Below are 21699 nucleotides of genomic sequence, written 5' to 3'. Positions count from 1 at the left end.
GAGGGAAGACATCTCTGAACAGCCAGGATGAGAGGTGGGAAAGGAGACAGGGACTGGGATGAGGAACCATGGCTGAAGAAGAGAAAAGATTGAGACAGGGACAGGTTGCTGGAGATGGGGAAGGAGGAGTCAAGATTGTGGGGAATGGATAGAAAGGTCTGTACCCACTAGACACACTCCTCTCCAGAGCCTGGAGTTGAACCCAAGATTCCTGAGTCTAAACATTCCTTTACTGTCAGCAAATATCTGTGAAACCCACTGGCAAAGTGTCTCAGCTCTCTTCTGTGTCAGTCCACATAAAGGATAACTACTTACTACTGCTATCAGTTACCTTACTAGCTCAAGTAGCAGAGGTCTGTGTGGTGGAGCTAAACATTTTAGTCCTACTGATGTCCCATATGGGTGCACTATATGATGCCACTTGATGGAATTTGTGTTTTCAGTTTGCTTTTTTAAAAACCTAAGAAATTACACGCACACAAATCCCATCTTCAAAGAGCACTAGAGGTTCCAAAGTCAAACATTCAAAAGTTGGGAAATGCCAGAATAAAGGTTGGTTGTGCAACCTTAATTTGTCCCCCTTGTGGATATGCATCATGATAGTCTTTAATTAGATGATTGCGTACTGTTTTTTCCACAGCACCTCTGCCTTATTCAGTTCATAGGCCTATTCATAGGAGGTCCTGCCACTTGTCCCCCCTTGGTAGTATGGGGTGAGGAAATGGATGTTGAGGAGCATGAGCATAGAGAGATGTTCATGAGGCATGGTTTAAGATAGACTGGCTAGATGTTGTGCAGATGTTTCTGGTGGCATGTTGGGTGTGGCCAAGGAGGTTTATGGGGCAGAGGGGTTGATGATAAGTTCCAGAGGGTCAGCAGTGGGTGGAGCGCACCCTTCCTCAGGATCCACTTGAGGAAAACAAGAGAAGCAGGAGACAAGGCTGCCTTCGCCTCTTGGAGCACACAACAGGGTACGTGCAGGGTGGGCAGCTCCATGCAATGGCTGAGCCCTGTAATCCCTCTGATCGTAATCCAGGACATCTCAGAGTCTGATGGTACCAGCCAGGACTAACTTCCAGTGTATCAAGGGGGACTCCCTCACCTGCACATGGAGATGGGGTTGTGTAGCAGGGGTTCTGCAAGGAGGGCCTCCTCCACAGTGGCTGCTACGGACCTGGCCACTGACACTAGATGCTTCCAGGCCCTGAGGAGGTCCCAGTAAAAGACGGGTAGCTTAGAGAGGTCTTGGGAGATAAGAGCTGCTTGGCATATTGGAGATGATGGAGGAAGGTGTGCACCAAAATGCTCCGTGCATGACTACCTGCACTGTCACTGCAGGGCCTGAATGCAGGAGCTGTGGGCCTGCCTGTGGATGCAGAGCAGATCTGGTCTGCCCTCCCATAAGGGGAGGCTCAGGACACCCACAGAGACCCAGTGCAGACTGGCCAGAAAAACTCCAGGAACTTCTTCTGGAGTCTGGCTAGGGTTCCTGTGGGGTGGGCTCAGTGTGCTGAACTGGTGCCAGAGCATAGACCGGACAAGTTGACAACCAGTGTCCTCCCCAAAAGGACAGGAAGTGCACAGGAGGGACCTGCTCTAGGGATGAAGCAGAGCTGTGTAGTGAAGGAGACTGTCTGTAGGACTCTTGCCTTATTTGTTGCAAAAGTTGGAAGATGAGTAGTGAATAAGGCAGGGATCTCCCGTCGTAAAGGCAGTTGAATTCTGCCATTGGGGAATTGAATTATACCCTTGACTGTGCCACATACTTCCTATGTGATGCTGGGCAAGTCATGTGAAGCAAACTTTTTCATGTATGTTAATTACTTGAGCATGTCTCAGTTTCTGGGTGCCTGCTTTGAGACTGATGGGTCTTATGTGCAGAAGTGCTGAGGACTCAGAAGTGTGACTGAAGTCAATGGGAGAGCTATTCTTTGAACGTATTAAGTGTGATATAATGCTAATGAAACATCAGGTCCTAGGTGTCCCAAATTGGGCACCCAAATAGGTAAATCTTTTGACCCTAATCTCTTTGTGCCTTAATTCCCTGTCTGTAAAATGGGGATAACACCCCTTCATCTCACAGGGGTGCTGTGGAAATAAATTTAATAATTGTGAAGCATTCCAAAACTATAATGGTCAGTGCCATAGTAAGGACCTTGAGGAGGAAATAAAAATTGCGCCTAAGAGTAGGGTTTAAATAGTGTGCAGTGAATAAGGCATGGGCCACACATTGAATAACGATGAGGAAACAACATACATTGAACACCATCCATCCTGTGCACTGAATGAGGTAGGAGTTCTGGGGAAAAATAGAATGTAATCATGTAATGAAAGACTGCATCATAATGCATACAGCACAATGGAGTCAAATTAAGGTATCACAGGCAACCTGAATTCTGGTATTTCATAACTGTTGAGTGCTTGAGTTTCCACCCTTTATAATGTTCTTTTAGTGTGTATATGGGGAAAGGGAATGGGATGGAGGTGCTCATTTTCTGAAGTGGAAATAATAGGGAATTTTGATGTGATTACCAAACATGTTTTCACTTGGCCTAAACCAGATTTTCATCCTAGTTTTCCAGATGTGAAACTCCACTATGTTAACTCACAGTTCCAACAAAACTCAACTGAAGTCATTTGGTTTTTGTTTGCTTTTTTCATCTGGTGTTCAATGACTGTTTAAGTGCATTAATCTAATGTTCTGTGTGTTTTTTTTAACAGATCTTATTGTTGTGATAGCCTCAATTATTGTTCTGAGTGTAGGATCAAATGGGCAGGTGTTTGCCACATCTGCCATAAGGTATGTTCTTCTAGTGACTGTAAAGTAATTAAATAAATACAAGAGCATGCATCTATAAACACATCAATTGTTATTGCCAAAGATGATTATCAAAATGTCAAGGTAAATGGACTATGAAGAACTCAGTGTACCATTGTGCCTCGGTCACTGATTGGGAAAGGCAGTATCAAGGCAACGCATACTGAGTGGGTGTGAGTGTGGAAGCAGAGAGGACACAACTAAAGAAACATTATGTCCCATACAAAACATCTAACACTCTTTCTGAGGGAAAAAAGGAATATTACAGCACGTTGGTTTATTTAAGAAGTAATCCAGACACCACTTAATTCACTTGGTACTTTTTTGGAAAATATGTAATTACTTCACTTAAATCCATCAAAGCACAATTGCATTTTATATGGTACAGGTAACACATACCAAGCAGGAACCAGACAAATTTGATTTATGAAGTGTTTGTTCAGCTTGCCCCAAGTAGCACAATCTTGTTTTGGATGGAAAACTGAGTAAATACTGGAAAGGAGCGATAAGGAGTGGTAGAGGTGCATTCCCACTGTGCTTAATCCAGCAAAGGGGTGCTGCACCTGCTATAATGTGTTAAGTGCCTCCGTCCCACCTGAGTCATTGGGAAGTGAGGAAGTCAGCACTTTGCAGGATTGGGCCCAACAGATATACAACTCCCTTTAGTGTCTGTCTAAGGTATTTATAGGGCACTGACTTTTTACATATAAGAACTGACAAGATTATGAAGAGACAAGTGTCCAGAACAAATATGTACTTTCTGTTTCCACAGGTGAATGTGTATGTTAAGATTTGTTTAATTTAGTGCTGTCAATTAATCGCAGTTAACTCACACGATTAACTAAAAAAATTAATCATGATTTAAAAAATTATTTGCGATTATCGCACTGCTAAACAATGGAATACCAATTGAAATTTAATAAGTTTTTCTACATTTTCAAATATATTGATTTCTATTACAACACAGAGTACAGTGTACAGTGCTCACTTTATATTATTTTTATTACAAAGATTTGCACTGTAAAATTTCTAAAAAGAAATAGTATTTTTCAATTCACCTCATACAAGTACTGTAGTGCAATCTGTCTATCGTGTAAGTGCAATTTACAAATGTAGATTTTTTTTGTTACATAACTGCACTCAAAAACAAAACATTGTAAAACTTTAGCGCCTACAAGTCCACTCAGTCCTACTTCTTGTTCAGCCAATTGCTAAGACAAATGCGTTTGTTTACATTTAGGGGAGATAATGCTGCCTGTTTCTTATTTACAATATCACCTGAAAGTGAGAACAGGCGTTCGCATGGCACTTTTGTAGCCGGCGTCACAAGAGAATCTAGGCCTTCAATGGCATTGTCCCTGTGTGGAAAAACAGTCTAAATTATGCAAGTCCCAATCTGTTAAGGGCATTTTAGATTAAGGACAGGATGTTGCAGTCTGTTCTGAAGTGAATGATAGTGTTGGATTTCACAAAGCACAGCTGTCATGTTTGCCTTGGGCTTTGTTGCTTTTGCAGCATGCTGCATCAACTTAGGCATTTTCATTCAGTCCCGAATAGAGTGAATTGCAGTAGTCTAAGCTGGAAGATACAGAAACATGGATCACCCTGGTTAGGCTGTTGTCTGACAGAAAAGGGTGCAAGTTCCTGAACTATCAAAGATGAAAGGCCGCTTCTGCCCTGGTGGAAATTGGCAAGTCTGGAACCAGTGCAGAATCCACTACAAGTACAAAATTTGTAGCACTTTGATAGTCTGCACTCTGATGTCTTCAGACTTTTGTATAGATCATCAAAACAGTCACCTTTGCTACCAACATCACTTCTACATTTGCGGAGAGCTTGTGCATTTGCAGAAAAGCTATGCCTGTCTCTGATACTCCACAAACATCAATTTTGGTAATATACCATTGATCAAGTGCCCATAATGTCCATATCAGCAGTTGGACGCCATGATGGTAAGCAACTTAGATATATTAAAGACAGCTCAACCAAGAAATGTCATAATGTCTACTTGCTGTCAGCTGTTAAATTAAAGAAACCTAGGGGAGCATCTAAAAATTGTATTTGTGTCCTTTCCTTTTCCCCCCATGGGGGAGCTGTGTGAACCAGGCAGTGTTGGCATACCACATATTATGAGAATTCTCCTCTTTCAGTCCTTATTTCAAAAAATTACATGTTTGCAGTTAAATTTCTAAAATGTAATACAACTGTGTAAAATCAATAGCATATCAAAGAATAACAAAATGCCATTTATGTATGCTGCCATTCAGGCTTCACAGTGTCATGGTACAGTTCTTAGTATTGCATGTGGGGTCAAAAAGTACAAGGCTCTCGTAAGTTTTTTATTTTTTTCTTCTGGGGAAGCTTAGAAAAAAGCGAACTTTAAATGAAGGAGAGATTAGATTTTTCTAAAAACAAATTCAGTACCTGTCTTTGAGGAGTAATAGGGATTGCAGGACAACATTGTGGAGAAAACTGTTGAGGTTCCTGCCTATTAATGTGGCACAAGAGAGCTTAACTCTAATGGGATGATAAAAAGAAAAAAATTGGCTGAATTAAAAAAAAAATATCCTAGTGGTAAAACCTATTTGACTGTGGATTTGGACAGGTCACTAGAAAGTAAACTTGAAGGACAATCTTGCAGTAGCAGATGGATAGGTGATTCCTTTCCTTCTCTGGCTACTTAGATTCAGTGATAGGATTTCAATACAGTAGTTGCTATAAGCAATGACTAAGAGTGTGTGTGTGTGGAAGAAATAAAGAGATCATGATAAAACCAAACCAAACTAATGAGAAATATTTTAATTTGAATTATTAATTTAAAATTATTCATACATTTCTTCAGCATAGGGTTGCCAAAATCTAATCACACAAAACTGAACACTCTTGCACCTCCCCTTCTCCGAGGCCCCACCCCGCTCCCTCCATTCCCCCTCCCTCCATCGTTCACACATTTGCACCAAGCTGGGGAGGGTCCCTTTTCTACCAGGTGCTCTTCACCTTCCTTGAATTGCAAAAGTTTCCAATTCAAAATTCATGTTCTGTTTGGTTACTTAAGTTGCATAGTATTGTCTCTACTCGCTGATTGGATGATTTATGTAACTAAAAACATACAAAAAAGTGAGAATTGTGACTTTTACAATTGAACGTTCAATTCAGGTTTTGCTTTTGGAAAATATAAGGGTTAAAAGTTTACTTTTTGCAAGTGTTCACGCTAGTAAAGTTTTGGTACTGAATGTTCTCAGAAAGCAAACATTTGAGAGTCACAAATAAATAAAAATGTAATGTGCTTATGAGTATGAACAAATAGTTGTACAATTTATTTAACTGTTTGGTATATTGATATACTATACACTTAAATACAGAGTAGTATACAGTATTGAAATTTATGGGTCCACACACACAAGGTACTGAATAGTCTTAATTCCCAGGCACGTCTCTGGGAAGAGAAGTTGCTCAGCATCCTGAAGGATGATCATGCACATGTTTTTTGTTATTGTGAGTTTTTTAATTACAGTATATAAATGCATCCTGAAGGTTGTGTGCAGATTAAAAAATAGTTTGTGTAGATATTTAAGTTTTTGATTTCATTTCGCATTTTTCTTTCAGGGGAATCCGGTTTCTCCAGATACTTCGCATGCTTCATGTAGATCGGCAGGGTGGCACTTGGAGACTCTTAGGATCAGTTGTTTTCATACATCGTCAGGTACTGGATATTTTAAAATCTCTAACACGTGGCCTGTGAAGCTTATTCATCTCTTGGACTTCAAATCATGATCTGGTTTAAAATGAACAATGATTGTTGCAAGATAGAATGAATCACTTTCAAAGACAATCACGTTTCTTTTTATTTTTAAAACAGGAACACAATTAGGCTGAATATTTCTTTCAATTTGGTGGCTAGTAGGCACCAGCAGTGGTATTTTCTGGAAATTAGCATTATAGCTGTGAATAATGGTTCTCTGTGAAGTTTGATGGAACTATTCAGGCATAATTTATTAAACAGAGTTACATGGTTTGTCTCGCATATAAAAATGCTGTCAGCTGTTTTTGCAGGAAATGTCTTCTAGCCCAGGTTATTTTGGCAAAAAACCAAAAACCAGTGGAAACATTTTAAGTTAACACATCAACCATTTTAACCATTCCTTTTTATTTAGCTACTTAAATATTGGGGTTTCTAATCTGTGCTATAAATAAAAATATTAAATATAGTGTTATAACATGCAGGAAACACTATTTTATCTAAGGATATAGGCTGTGAAATACAGGTAAATATTTCTATAAATAGCAGCCTGTTTTTGTTAAAGCTTTTACATTTTAGCATTACCTATCCTGTTCAGAAGTACTTAAGCTTAAATAATCACTTTTCGTATAGACTTTTACACAGACTTTGGCAAATGAATGATTGAAGGGCCCTTTTTAAAGGGTAACTTTTGAATAGTTTTTGATTAAAACCGGTGCTTACCATATCATATCAACATAATATTATTGTCTTTCTCTCTTACTCATCCTGTCATATTATAGTGGCTTGTTCCACACTATAGATTTCTTCACCTTTATAGCCAGTTATTTCGCCTCCTATTACAGTCCTTCCTTCACACTTCTTCATATAAATCTGTTCTCCAATTAGTGTAAACAACTATAAACTTCCATCACAGGTGCCACCTGCATTTACTTCAGCAAATCATTGTTATGTAATGTTATGTTACGGATGACTGGGAGCTGCTTAAAGCAAAACAGTGAACATCTGTAGTATAGTTATTCTTGTGCTATTAACATTTCTGCTGCACTGCAGGTAACTTCAGCTCCAACAGGCTGAACTCCATTGAAAAACATTGAATTCCTGTTTAAAAAAAAATCCCAAAACAAACAGCAAAAATCCCTCAACACAAATCCACTTCATTCCTATATGACAGGAGTAATTTTAATGGCCCATGTCAGTGTAAGCTTCATTGTTTATCTCTACACTACATGGCTATCCATATAATACTGGACTAGTCTCCTAAAGCATTTTCTTAGCATTCATGAAGCTTACTGTGGGGGTTTTCTGGGGGCAAATAAAAAATACCTTGGAGAAGATAATCCCATGAACCAAATGAATTTGAAGTTCTATTACTCCAGAGAAGTGATTATGATGATCTATAAACAGTCTTCATATCTGTGGTGCTTGACCAAGGAGATCATCCACTGACACATGAGCAGTTCAAAATCAAAAATATACTTTATTGACATTGGATAAGTGTAGCTGAAACTGCAGTGAACAGAAGGGAAAACAGAACTTTTATTCCCCTCCAGTCTGCAATAGAAATTTGCGTTTTAAAGAAAAAAGGATCTCAGTTTCTTTTTCTTTGCAGCCAGCGTACAAAGCAGACTTTTATTTGTTCTTGTTGATGAATTGGATACTTTTTCAATATAAAATAGGATCCTAAATCCCTGAAAAGTGCAAAAAAGTAAATTATTTGGGTTCCATTGAAAATGGATTCGCTTGTATCTGTCTGTGCCCAGAAAAGCTTAGTAAAGATTGAACCAATGCTTTCCATGTGTGTCTGAGTTTTACGTATAGCTGTATTAGCTCACTGAAACCTGATTTGGCCAGGGCACTCAGCTATTTTCAGCAGGTTAAGCTTATACTAGTGGTTTTTGCCAAAGGCAACAGAACATGAGTCAATATCACATATGGTGATGGAAAAACTTGGAAAAAATCATGCAGCTCACTGAAAAACTATTGAGTTAACTTATCGAGCTCCAGCTTATGAGTCTCTAATCACAGAGGTTCACTTATCCCTCATCTTGCTTTGTGAGCTGCCATAATGCTTCTAATAGAAGGTCAATTGATGGTTCTGAGTATTATTATTTGGGATAATTTGTCATAATTAAAAATGTGTCCAGGTTTAAAATAACGTATTGACTTAAGCGCCTCAATACGGATTTATCATGTTACCCTATATGCAAGTGTGATTTTTGGCTTTCTTTGCACACCACCCCACCACTAAAAAATTTTTAAGTCATAACTGCAAAGTATAGCGTGTTGGACTTCTGTGGAGGAGAAAAGGAAAATAATTTTTTTTGTGACTATTTTTTTGTGACCCTGATGAATAGCATCTCAGTATGTTAGCTGTCCTAATCAAAAGCACGAGAGTAAGCTTTGCTGTGTGGTAAGTGCAAGGACTGCAAGACCTGGACTCTTGAGTTGTGTATCTGGTCCTTCTTCTGACTTTCTTGTATTGGGCAAATTATTTAACTTCTGTCTGTTACTTCAGCTATAAAATAGAGATGATAATCTGAGCCTTGATTTCTGCAAAACATTCAGGGGACTTCAGATGTTAGATGCTATATTAGTGCAAGCCATCAAATCCTGTTTCTTTATATGTACTTTAGTTCACTTTTGTTGAAATCTTTATATCCTGTCTTCATAGGCGGCGAGTTTTATGGGTCATGGTGCCTGTTCTCCATCAATATTCAGGAACGTGATGGTGCCCGACTCTACCAATGTTTGGGCTTATATTTTCAGAGCCGTCCCATCCATAGGACAGACCGGAGCAACCACCCCGGGACCCGTGCTTCGGGGGGATGCGGGATCCAGGGTGGCCTGGAGGGTTAGCGGTGGGCCTGGTGCCAGCAGCAGCAAGCAACCCAGCCCCAGCCTACCTCACCCTGCTCCACCCCGCCTCAGTTCTTCCTGCCCTTGCTCTGCCTCCACCCCCACTCCACCCCTTTCCCCAAACCCCTGCCCTGCCTCTTCCCACCCCTGCTCTGCCCCAACCCCGCCTCTTCCTGCCCCTTCCCCCAAACCTCCACCCCGCCTCTTTTCAGCTTCTGCCCCCTCCCCTGAGCGACGCTGGGAGCCAGCGGAGCAGAGCAGAGTGGGTTGGGGCTGGGTTTCTCCCTGCTGTTGGCACCAGCCCCCCTGCTAACCCTGCAGGCCGCCCAGGACCCCACGTGCCCCTGAAGCGCGGGGCCCCCTGGGGCCCGGAGCGGTTGCCCCGGTCCGTCCTATGTATGAGACGGCTCTGCTTTGACCTGTTTTGGGCACCACCAAAAATTATACAAACTTGGCGCTCATGCCTATCTTTCACACATCTCCTTAGTATAGGGCTGCTGGAACAATTATTTTTAATATTTATATATACACACTTGCTATTGAAGTATTTGTTTTTAAACATGTATGTACGTATTCAGAGTGGCCATTAGAGATGATCAGAGGAAGTGATGTTTGCATCCAGACTGAGTTTTGACAAGGGTTCAGGCTTTGATGAATAGGGCTACAGTTTAGAGATGCCGATGCTGAAATATCCTCAGTAGTTCTGGTGACATTTCAGTCACAGTGAGATCCTGAGATCTTGCCCAACACCACTAAAAATCTCATTTGTCTGCCTGATTTTTAAAGCTAATACTTCACATAGAAAATCTCTCCAACTATTGTCTGGTCTCTGGCCTCCATTCTAAGGTAAAATCAGTGAGAAAGTAGTAGATTCTGTGTTCCAGTGACTTGTGACATCTACCAGTAGCTTGGATGTTTTGTAGTTGGGCTTTGGTTTGAAGCAAGACACAGACAGCTTTAGTAATACCTTGATTCAGTGGGAAGTGATATCATCTCCTGGGGATGGAAGCATAGGAACTTCATGCTCAGTTGGTATCTAGAACATCTGCCTCCATTGGCTTTCTTGCCCTTTACAGTCTACTGAATTCAGGCTTTCCAACTGTTAAATGGACACCCACAAATAGAGGCAGCTCAAGACTATCTGCTGCCCTAGGCAAAACGTCAGTGTGCAACCCCTCTCCTTATAAGCCTAGGATTGCAGGTTTGACCCAGCTGTCCATCTGTCAAATTTGAGTGACTGGAATTGCAGCCTGGTGCATGGGGTCACAATGCCACTCATATTTGGCCAGAACACCCCTCCATCGTGATAGTGGGGCAGCTGGGACAAATCTGCTGCCCTAGGAAGCTGCCTAGTTTGTCCATCGCTAGAGTAACCCATGCCTACAAACTAAACAATATCTTAGCATAATGAATGGATGATCACTGCTGAAAGAGGAATGACTTGGACAAGATAGCACAGAAAGCTGCCAAAACCAAGAGAAAACAATGCGAGCTGCAAATATAAAAGGAACTCTTAACAGAGTTCAAAGCAATAAGATCAGACATACACAGTGTATTAACTGCTGTACAAAAAGAGACATCAGAGTTGGTGGAGGAGAGGTTGACCACAATGGAACAACAAACTAGTGAAGATTCAGCTCTGACTTCCTTGCTCAACCAATGCATCCAGCAACTAGAGCTGAGAAAAGGACTTACAGGTGAAACTGGATGCTACTAAAAACTGAAACTAGAGAGGGAACAATCAGCACTAATGGATTACTTGAAAATTTATTGAGAAGGGAACCTGCTTTGTTTTGTGCAAAAGTTGATTAGGTACACTGAATCTGGATTATCTCAGTGAAGTTTCAGTGGACAGGCTTTGTAGAGTCTTGACTCCCGATGCTACAAGTAGCAGTTGTCTTGGGGAGCATTCCAAGGCTTCACCATTGCCACTAGAGAGATGCTGTAATGAAAAAATGAAGGGAGCAGAAAGAAATTACAGGGTAAGGTAATAAAACCCAGATATTCCAGGAACTCTGACATTTAGCTTTGGATGCTAGTGTAAGATGTGACAGAAGGATGGTGGGAGAGAAACATCTATTTTAAATAGAGGGGTTCTTTGTTAGACTTGTGTTTTATTTTTAAAAAACATTCTTGCAATATTTGGGACACAAAATAAAGGAGAAGAATTCTCTGGAATTCAGAATGTTGACTAGAAGAACACAATAAAGAACCAGGGAACGATACAGATGAGGCATATAGTAAATTTTACTATTCAGTCTTCCTGCAGGTGGCAAAGCTTAAATAAAAAGTATTACAAAAGACAAAACAGTCTCTCAGGCAACACAAAGTAAATGTGGATGAAGTCTCCGATCCCTTTTAAAACGTTAAATAAAAAAAAGTTTTAGGTGGAAGGCAATAATGTGCATCCTTGGAAAATCCTTGTGTGGGTGAATAAATAGTTTGAAAAATATATTTAGAGCTAAGCATTATATATGTGCTTGTGGGTAACTTAAATTAGTTTAATTTCCTTCAAGTTGGTTACTCCTAAGTGATTCATGTATGTCTAAGTCTATAATGATATGACATTGCCGTTATAAACAGAGTATTCAAGGAAAGTTTGGGGTGTTTTACAATGTCTAATACTGCAGTAGATATCATTAGACTGCTAATATATTTTAGCCATTGTCCCTTTTCCAAGATACAATAAATACCAAGAAGATAATATAGTTGTAAGTCCAAACTGTAGAACAAGTCAAATATTATGTGTACGTAGGATGCTTGATCAATGCTGATGATCGTGTCAAAGATGAGGTTTAAAGGAGAACTGCTTTAGCAACAAGTGCTGCACAGTTGATGAAATTATGGACTAATAAAAACATTACATTTGATACCAAAGTGAAAATTTATCAAACAATTGTTCTGTCTATGGTCTGGAAGCAGGTGCATTAAATGAAACAGACATCAGAAGGCTGGAGGCAGTAGTGATGGGTTCTTTGGAAGATGGCGGATGTAAAGAGTCATGACTTAAGATAAATCAAGTTAGAAGGAGAGTAGGACGAGAAGTCAGGGTACAGAATTGGCTGCAATAGAAAAAAGATTACAATGGTGGGGACACTTTAGAACGTAGAGATGATAGGATGTCAAGGAGACTAACGCAAATTCAACCAAGGTAAGTCAGGCCTAGATGCTGACTACGGAGTAAATGGTGGGACATCGTATGCAGGGACATGAATGGATGAACAGACCATGCACAGGAATGAATGGTGATGCTGTGCTCCCCATATCTGTTAATATGCTGGGGGATGTGAAGAAGAAACAGATTTACTGTAAATAAATCACATAGTCTAAGAATGTATGGTAGGATTTATCTTCAGTTTTAAAAGGCATATCATCAAAGTTGGCCAATGACATTGCAAACTCTTATGTCTGTTTTTACCTGTCCAAATCTACTGTCAGGGACCGTTTGTCCTTGAATGACTTAGTTTTGAAGCAAATAAAAAGCTATTCACTGATTCATCTATTTTTTATGGAAGCACATTTTGCATTCTAAACATGCTGATAGTGTCTTTTTAACATTGCAATTGCACAGGATTGCCATGATAGTGCCTTTCAGCAAAATATGCTAGTAAAACCAAACAAAGTTATTGGTTTCAAACTGGAAAGTACATAACTTAAGTCTTACATACTATTTCCTTTCTTTTGTGATAGGAACTCATAACCACTCTGTACATTGGATTCTTGGGACTGATCTTCTCATCCTATTTTGTCTATCTTGCTGAGAAGGATGCAGTGGATGAAGATGGAAGAACAGGTTTCTCTAGCTATGCTGATGCCCTGTGGTGGGGTGTGGTAAGTCATCTGTAGCAAAGTGTGTGCCTAGTCTTTGTTCACTCTCATGCAAGATAGACCATTGATGTTAATAGGGATTTTTTTTTCCAAAGTAAGGATTTATTAATTTGCAAAATCAGGCTTTCAATTTGTAAATGGTAATCTAAAAGGGAAATTTTACCTTTATTTTTTTTTAAAGTAAACTTAATAGAACTAAAGTATGTCAGTATTGAAGTATATTATGAAGGCAAAGTAGTGGCTCCATGGTAAAGTTTGCATTGCGTTTTGTACTTAAAGTAGGAATGAAATCCTTATTTTAAAGAGCGAGAAATTAATCCTGAAATTTTATATGCTCTTTTGAGCCCAATTTAATTTTCAGTGGTTATTCTAAAAAGAAACATTACTGTAAGAATGTGCCCTCTGAGAAATTTAGGCCAGGGTATTCCATTATTCAGCTACCTCTAGCTATGCCACTATACAGACAGCCCCCAAAGCATGCGTGTGGATGTCAGTCATGTGTACTACAATGCAAACTGAATATTTTAAAACATGGAATATAGGAAGTTGTGATAACATTAAATAGTTCTATTGAGAGTAGTTGACAGAGCCCTCCAGATCCATCAGCTGTTTTGGATGTCTGATTGTGCTTCCCAGATTCACCAGCAGGGCTCAGTAAGGAGTCGTGGTGAACTAGAGAAGAAGGTTTGGGGCTCGGGGTAATGGGCAGTTATGGGCGTTGTGTAGGGGTGTGAATGCCCACCTGGGTGGTGAAGGGAATATGTGGTTATATGGGGAGTGAAGAGAGAGAACAGGTATTGGTGAGGTGGTATTGGAACAGGTATTGGTGACGCTCCTCTAGCCATATTCATCACATTAGTGACACATCACTGGGAAATGTCTTTCCTCTGCTCACCAGCAGTCTGAGTCTGATACACCACCTGTGCTCCTGAGGCAGCTTTCCCCACTGGCAAATCTCATGTGGCTTATGAGTGTCAGTGTGACACCCCAGAGGAGGCTGACAAATCAGGTCTGGTGATAGGGACGGGAATGACATACCCTGAGGATATTTATGATGAGGAGATATTATTGGGGGCAGACTTAGAGCCACTAGCTCCCAAATATCCACAGTACTCCCCCACTTGCCCATTCAGCCCTTACACATCCCTTAACTGACTATTCTCTTCGTCCCAAACCACGCTGTAAAGCAAAATCTTAATTCCTACGTCACACTACCCATTGACAAGTATACAGTGCATATATCTAACAGATGTTACATTTGCTGTATTTGTTGTAGTGTTAATAAGAGAATGTTGTGTATTTCATACTCTTTCTTCATATGTGCAAGGGAGTTCATAGCAGAGGTGTGCAGCATGTCTGTAAGACTATTGAATGTGATGGGTGAGTGCTAAGGTATGCTACAGAAAGTTCTCTCTTGCTTATGTGGGTGGGTTTTCCACTTACGCAACCTTTTGCTGGCTTTGACATACATAAGTGTGTGTGTGTGTGTGTGTGTGTGTGTGTGTGTGTGAGAGAGAGAGAGAGAGAGAGAATTTAGGCTGGTTTAATCCAAGACCAAAGGGATAAGTAGTTCAAGTCTTTGTAAAGAAAAGACGGAAAACTTCCTTAAGTAACAAAGTAATATTTTACCTGCATCTAGATAATCCTTTAAATAAAGACTGGTAAGAGTTTGTGGGATGGAAAAAAAAAGGGCCTTGAAAGTCCCAATACATAAACATTTATAATATTTGTGTTAGAAGGGTGACGTACAAACCTTTACTAAAATTATTTTTATAGAAGTTTGGCTTACCCTTTTTTTAATGGCTCAGTTCAAAAATGTTGTAAATCTTTAATTCCAGTGATTTGGTTATCATGTATTCAACTAATTTGTAGGGTACACAAAGCATCCAATAAATTGATCCAAAAAAATGAAAAACCCTGACCAACACCCCCGTTCACCCCGAAATGACCGGACAGAACTAAATAGTCTGGCAGGGGGAAACCAGTGGCCCACAAAATCAATTGTTTGTTAAACCCCTCTGTAGACATACATGGGAGTCTCAACATTAGGGCTCCCACCAGAGCTAGCATTAGTTCAGCTGATCTCCCGGGAAGCTTGTAAATTCCCCCAGAGATCCAAAGACGTTATTGGCAATGTGTGTATGTGTGTGTATCTCTCTCTAATAAATTGGGATGACTGTTCAACGTAATTGTTATAGGATGTCGATCTCTGTTCTTGTGAACTGTGTAGTATTTAGCTATGGTTTAATAAGGTTTCCCGTCACTGTGGTATATAAACATCTTCCGTGAGAAGTAAACACAAAAACATCCCTCTCTTTTAGCTACTGGCAGGAACATGCTTAAAGAATTAAATCCAATTTTCTAATATGAGAAACTATTTTGGAATCTAAGGGCTAGATGCTGCAGGCCTGACAAAGTAAAGGCTGCAGAATCAGGGCTTAAAATAGTTAATATCTCTTCATATGAGTATATTTTGCAAATATTCTTGATTATAAGTTAATAAAAGAAAACTGGGAGAATTTTCAACAGAAATGAATAAGTTCAAAATGTAGGCTAATCGGTGCTTGCTTTAAACACTTTCCATTGTTTAAGATAGGAACATTTAGAATTCAACCTATTTTTTTAAAGTGTTTATGTATTGCTCAAAGTGCTCAGGGATTTTTCTGTAAAATTCTTCGTGAGTTGTGTAATGGGTAAATAAAATCAGCTTTGTCTTTATCTATGTGAGACACATGAAGAAAGAACACTGTTTAAATTGTTTAAGCTTTCCAGACGTGTAGGCCTCTGCAGCATTAGTGAGTCACGGTGCAGGTGCAGTTCACAGCTGGGACCAGTGACACAGGGCAAAGTGAATCACTTAGTTTCTTTTTCTTTTAGAACCTTCTATACCACAAAAACACAGATGTGGAGTTATTAGGGAGTGAAATTTGATTTCACTTTTGCTTTTCAAAACTAATGCAAGATTTAAAAAAATCTTGGTAGCAGCTTTTGAAAGATTTTGTGTGTGTATCTGCTAAAACCGCAGAGTCTATTATGTGTGAGATTTTGCCTACTGTAGAAAGTGCAAGCTTGCTGAATTTGATACAAAGGTCCTAAAGGGTTTAAACTTGAGGAAAAAGGAAAATAAAACAAAAATAAAAGGAATTTGGAACCAAATGTTAACCAGGTTCACTCACTCTAGTTGAATGCAAGGCTGTTTCATCTACTTTTGACAGGCATGGCAGATTTAATTGCAGAGTTCTACCGAAGACTTATAGCTTCTTATGTGAACCATTTTCAGCACTATTACCTTGTTAACATATATGGAAAGACATTTCCTAAGGGATTATCAGTCTGGCAAAATTATTAATCCTGCCTGTTTTAAATTATTTTTGAATCTTCTTTCGGGGCAGAAGTTAACATTTCATTTCCATTCCTATCTCTTGAGACCCTACCTTAGTGTCTTTTGATGAGAACAGGGCTAATTTATGTCTTGTAGAATTTGAGTCAAATAGCTGATTGTTTACATCAGGTTACTCTGCCTGTAATACCAATTTTTGAGCTATTTCACCAAATCTCCAATATCAAGTACCCATGTCCGAGCCAGAGCAATGTCCCTTTATTTTTAATGTTTGGTCCTAAAGCCCTGATCTTGAAAGAGCTTTAAGCATGTGAATAGTCCTATTGCTGTCAGTGAAACTACTTGCATTCTTGAAGCTATGCATGTGTATGTGTTTGTCGGATCAGAGGCTAAGTTAGCTAGAGCATGTGCAGAAGATATCAGTGGACATGTGATGTAGTGAGTCTGGTTTAGGCAACAGGCTTATTTTTTCAATAGCTAATTATTAAATATATGCTGACTGGTTCACTAGCATCTACTAGAAATATGTTCAAAATAATTCTGGACAGGATTAAGAAAGATGGAGAATTTACATTATCTATAATCCATTCTGCATACTTACAAGTATTAATTAGATTAGCAAGAAAGAGTCCTCTTAAAGTGGCAATGGAGAAACTTCCTGAGACGTGTCCAGACACCTGCAGGAATCTGTCCGCCAAATGTCTGCTGCAGGGATGGAAAAGGATCTCTCCCTTTCTCTGTGGTTATGGTTTTTCATGCTGTCTCCCACAGTAATGTTAGAGTAGTTCAGCCTTACGGCAGTTGGTTTTTAATTCCTGAGTGCTGGAGAACTCAGAAAAACAAGGAGCCTTTCATAGGAAAATGAAGGGGAGAAGAAAAAGCAAGACATTAATGGATTATCTGGGTGCACTGAGAAGCTGAATGGTCATTAAGGAATCATTGCTTTAATTTCCTCCACGCCCCAGATCTGATCGTTTTGAAACTTAACATGTGGTGTTGGTGATTATCATTATTATTTCTTTGTTTTGGGGTAGTAAGCAATAGCCCTAATCATTATTAGGGCTCTGTTATGCTAGGGGCTGTACTGATTCATGGGAAGATGTGGTCCTTGCTGAGGTGAGCATACAGTTGAAAGTTGAAGGGAAATAAAGATGCTAAAATATTGAGTTTGCTAAACAACTGGCATTTTGTTCAGAATGAGGAGCCAAGAGTCTAAAAAGTAAATGTGAGTTTAGTTTTCAGGCTTGAAAGTCTTAGTTCAATAGTATTTTCAGCCCTGTTTTTTTTGTTTTTTTTTTTAAATCCTCCTTCCGAGCTCATTACAGTGCTTTCCTGAGAGAATGCTTTAAAGCAGTGGTTCCCAAACTTATTCTGCCACTTGTGCAGGGAAAGCCCCTGGCGGGCCGGGCCGGTTTGTTTACCTGCTGTGTTCACAGGTTCAGCCGATCGCGGCTCCCAGTGGCCGCGGTTTGCTGCTCCAGGCCAATGGGAGCTGCTGGAAGCGGCACGGGCCGAGGGATGTACTGGCCGCCACTTCCAGCAGCTCCCATTGGCCTGGAGCAGTGAACCGTGGCCACTGGGAGCCGCGATTGGCAGGACCTGCGGATGCGGCAGGTAAACAAACCAGCCCGGCCCTCCAGGGGCTTTCCCTGCACAAGCAGCAGAACACGTTTGGGACCACTGCTCTAAAGGAAGCATATTCTCTCCAACTGTTTATAGGCTCTTCGGGAAAACCTTAAAAACTATAGATTAATGATTGTGAAGTGCTTTGAGATTCTGATGAACAGCGCTTTATAAGAAATATGCATTATTATTATTATTATTATTTATAGTTTCTAACGGTGCAACAATTGCAGATAGCAGCAACTGTGCCCTAAATGGCCATATTCTCACTAGAGCCGTTCAAAAAATGTTTGCCAAAATGAAATTTTAGTGAAATATGTTATTTTGTTGAAGCCATAAGGTTTTGCGGAGATGTATTTGTTTCCATGAAACTTTTGGTAGGAAGGTTTTTGAGTCGGGGTGAGCACAAAGAGGAAAGACTGACTCTGTAGCTCAGTGGAAGAGTCAGGTTCAAGCCCCTGCTCTGCCTGTTTTGGTGTGATACGGGATGAAAAATTCTGCTCTGATTTTGGAGCAGAGGAGGGAGTGGAGCCTGGTTCTTCCATGTCCCAGGTCAACACGCTAACCATGAGGCTAAACAACCTCTCTCTCTTCTTTTCAGAAATATATCATATATATATATTTTTAAAGATTTTGTCCAAGGAGAAACAAAAACAAATTCTGAAATCTTGAAAGTTGCCACAAAATGGAATCGTCATCCTCTGGTCAACCCTAATTCCCATAGGCTCTTTTGTTCCCATTGTGAATGGTTAGGTGAATATGAATTCATCAACCTATTTTGGTCATATTTCTGGTATTATTGGTGGCAAAATGGAAGGAGTGGAGGATAGGTTTGGGTCTATGTCCTGAAACCTAATAACTCTTTATAGATGTAGCTGTTAAAATTATTTGTATCGGACAGAATGAAAAATACTCTGTAGTCAATGGCTAGAGCTTTTAATTTGGAGAAGAAGTAAACCATCTTTGCAATGTTGAAACAGGGCAGTGGGCAGGGCCAATTATGGCCGTATGATGAAAGATTCAGCATGTATACAACCTGGGTCTGCAGATTCCTTGGGAAGTGGCTGCCTCCACACCACCACCTAACACCCCTGACAGTAGAAACACTTACCAGAGCATGAGTCTCAGGGGCCCAAATATGGGTGTGCTGCCCAGCGAGAGCCAAATTGACAAGACATTCCTGATGGGTCCAGACATACTATTTTAGCCTCGGGAGGAAGTTTTTCTCAATAGCTAGGCAGAATCCTAGCTAGCTGCTGTAACAGACTCTGCTTTTTCACGCTATTCCTGACCTTCGCTTTACCTCCTGGCTCTGATATCCAGTTCTTGACTTGGCTTTGTCTCCTGCTTCTGACTTCCAGTTCCTGACCCCTGGCTTTTAGTTCCCATCACTGACTCCTGACTCTCACCCCTGGTTCCCAACCCTGGATCAACCCACAACTCCACTTCCTAGTGTCTGACTGGCTCTAGCCACTAGGCCGCCTGTCCAAAACCCAACCCTGACATATGGTGTGTTAGGCATGCCTTGATATGAGCCACGCGCCCCTCCCCTCCTGGCCCTGCATCCCACTTTGAGTGGCGGCGGCAAGGGCCTCCTCTCCCAGACAGGCCAGATGCAACAGGATGGGGTCCCCTTGTACTTATATTCTGTCTGCTGGTGTATCTATTTGGATGGGTGTGCTGAAATCATTGTATTCCTCTCTTCCTGCTACAAGTATCTGCTGGGGTGTTGTTGATGGAGCCCCCCCAGTGCAGTGCCCCAAAGAGATGAATGGGATTACTCACCCCTCTCCTGGCTATTCAGATCGAGATTCTAACATAAGCAAATGATTTCAGGAGGTAGAGCTTTAGGCACGGGGCTATAGTATTTATGCCAAATGCATTGTCATACATTGTGCTGCTTTCACATCACTTTCTGAAATAACTTTATAACTTTGCGGTGAATATTTTCTTTGTTTATGGTGCAGGTAACGGTCACAACAATTGGTTATGGCGACAAAGTACCACAGACATGGATTGGGAAGACAATAGCCTCCTGTTTCTCAGTATTTGCTATATCTTTCTTTGCTCTTCCAGCGGTGAGTGGGAATTCAAAGTAGTTATTTAATCCTATGTGTAAATAATACAAATACTTGTTAATTGATGCCATTGTTAAGAATTTTTTTTTGTCTCAGAATATACCAAATAGTTTATTGCACCTTTTAACTTGTAATATTCATCATGAAAGGAAGGATGATCCAATTGTTGTGGGGGTTAGCCTAGGACTTGGGAAACCCAGGTTCAGTTTCCTGCTCTGCCATAGACTTCGTGTGTGACCTTGCACAAGTCACTTTTCTGTGCCTCAGTTCCCACTCTGTAAAATGGGTGTAATAATTGCTACCTCATGGGATAAATTGTCAGGCACTCAGATTAAGGTTGCCAACCCTCCAGGATTGTTTTGGAGTCTCCAGGAATTAAAGATTACTCTTTTAATGAAAGATTATGTCTTGTGCTGGAACCTCCAGGAATACGTCTAACCAAAATTGTCAACTCTAGCTCAGATAATGTGGTGATGATGGCCATTTACATTCCTTAGATATTGGGAATGAAATATATAACAATACCTTGCTTTTCTATAGCCCTTTTCATCCATAGATCTCAATGCCTTTTATAAAGGAGATAAGATTCATTATCCTCACGTTACGAATGGGGATACTAAGGTACAGTTAGGTGAATTGACTTGCCCAAGGCCAACTGGCAGGCCAGTGGCAAAACTGGGAATAGAGCCCAGATCTCCTTAACTTCATGTCTTTTATGATTTAAAAAACTGAGAGATTGAAAGAAGACAACCTCGGCAATCTGGGAATCTCAATCAGGTCTGCTGCAAAGCACCATTGCTAGGCTTTTTTTTTTTTTTTTTTGGCTCCCCAAATTGAATATGAATGAATGTAAGGACAAACTAACTAAACAAATTAAGCTATAAGACTTTTGCTGAAGTTTTGAAAATAAAATCCTTGGAATGACTTAGCGTTACACATAACATAGCAACAGGTAGAAGGAATGTCAGGCAACAAGGATGGTGTGCAGCTTTCAGTCTGAAACCTGAAGACACACGCTGTTCTTGTCTAGATGGAAACTCAACTCAGCCCAATTCCATTGTATTTACTAAAGGTTTGTTAATATTTTGAGCAAAACTGGGCTACAGCTTTGTCAAAGCCAGGTGATACTTGACTGTTCTGCCTGAGTTTCATTGCAGGTTTGTTCAAAGCAGAACTTGGAGGGTATGAACCCACATTACTAAAAACTAATGAAACCTCTGAGAAATTGAAACTGGATACAGCTATAGCTCTGTAATAATTTATTGCCCTAATATAGACCCATTATAAAAGAAATGTTGCACTCTATAAAATTGTATGTATGTTTCCTTGAGTTCTTCCACAGGTGACAGGTGAAAAGAGTTGTTTATTTGTGGGGGAAGGAAATAGTAAGTGTAAAATACATCTGGAGTTCATT

At 40.3% G+C, this 21699-nt stretch overlaps 1 protein-coding gene across 1 annotated transcript in view; it reads left to right on the top strand.

Annotated features, from left to right (window-relative positions):
* The window catches only part of LOC117871880 (potassium voltage-gated channel subfamily KQT member 1-like), a 466257-nt gene that overhangs the window by 84325 nt on the left and 360233 nt on the right, over positions 1–21699 (top strand). The window contains exons 4-7 of the mRNA XM_034759710.1: positions 2722–2800; positions 6425–6521; positions 13107–13247; positions 20175–20285. Coding sequence (XP_034615601.1) covers positions 2722–2800; positions 6425–6521; positions 13107–13247; positions 20175–20285 — 428 coding nt within the window. The remainder of the gene's footprint in view (positions 1–2721; positions 2801–6424; positions 6522–13106; positions 13248–20174; positions 20286–21699) is intronic.

The sequence above is a fragment of the Trachemys scripta genome, chromosome 1, assembly GCF_013100865.1.
Source record: "Trachemys scripta elegans isolate TJP31775 chromosome 1, CAS_Tse_1.0, whole genome shotgun sequence".
Lineage (NCBI taxonomy): Eukaryota > Metazoa > Chordata > Testudines > Emydidae > Trachemys > Trachemys scripta.
This window is presented reverse-complemented; position numbering and strand designations above follow the sequence as displayed.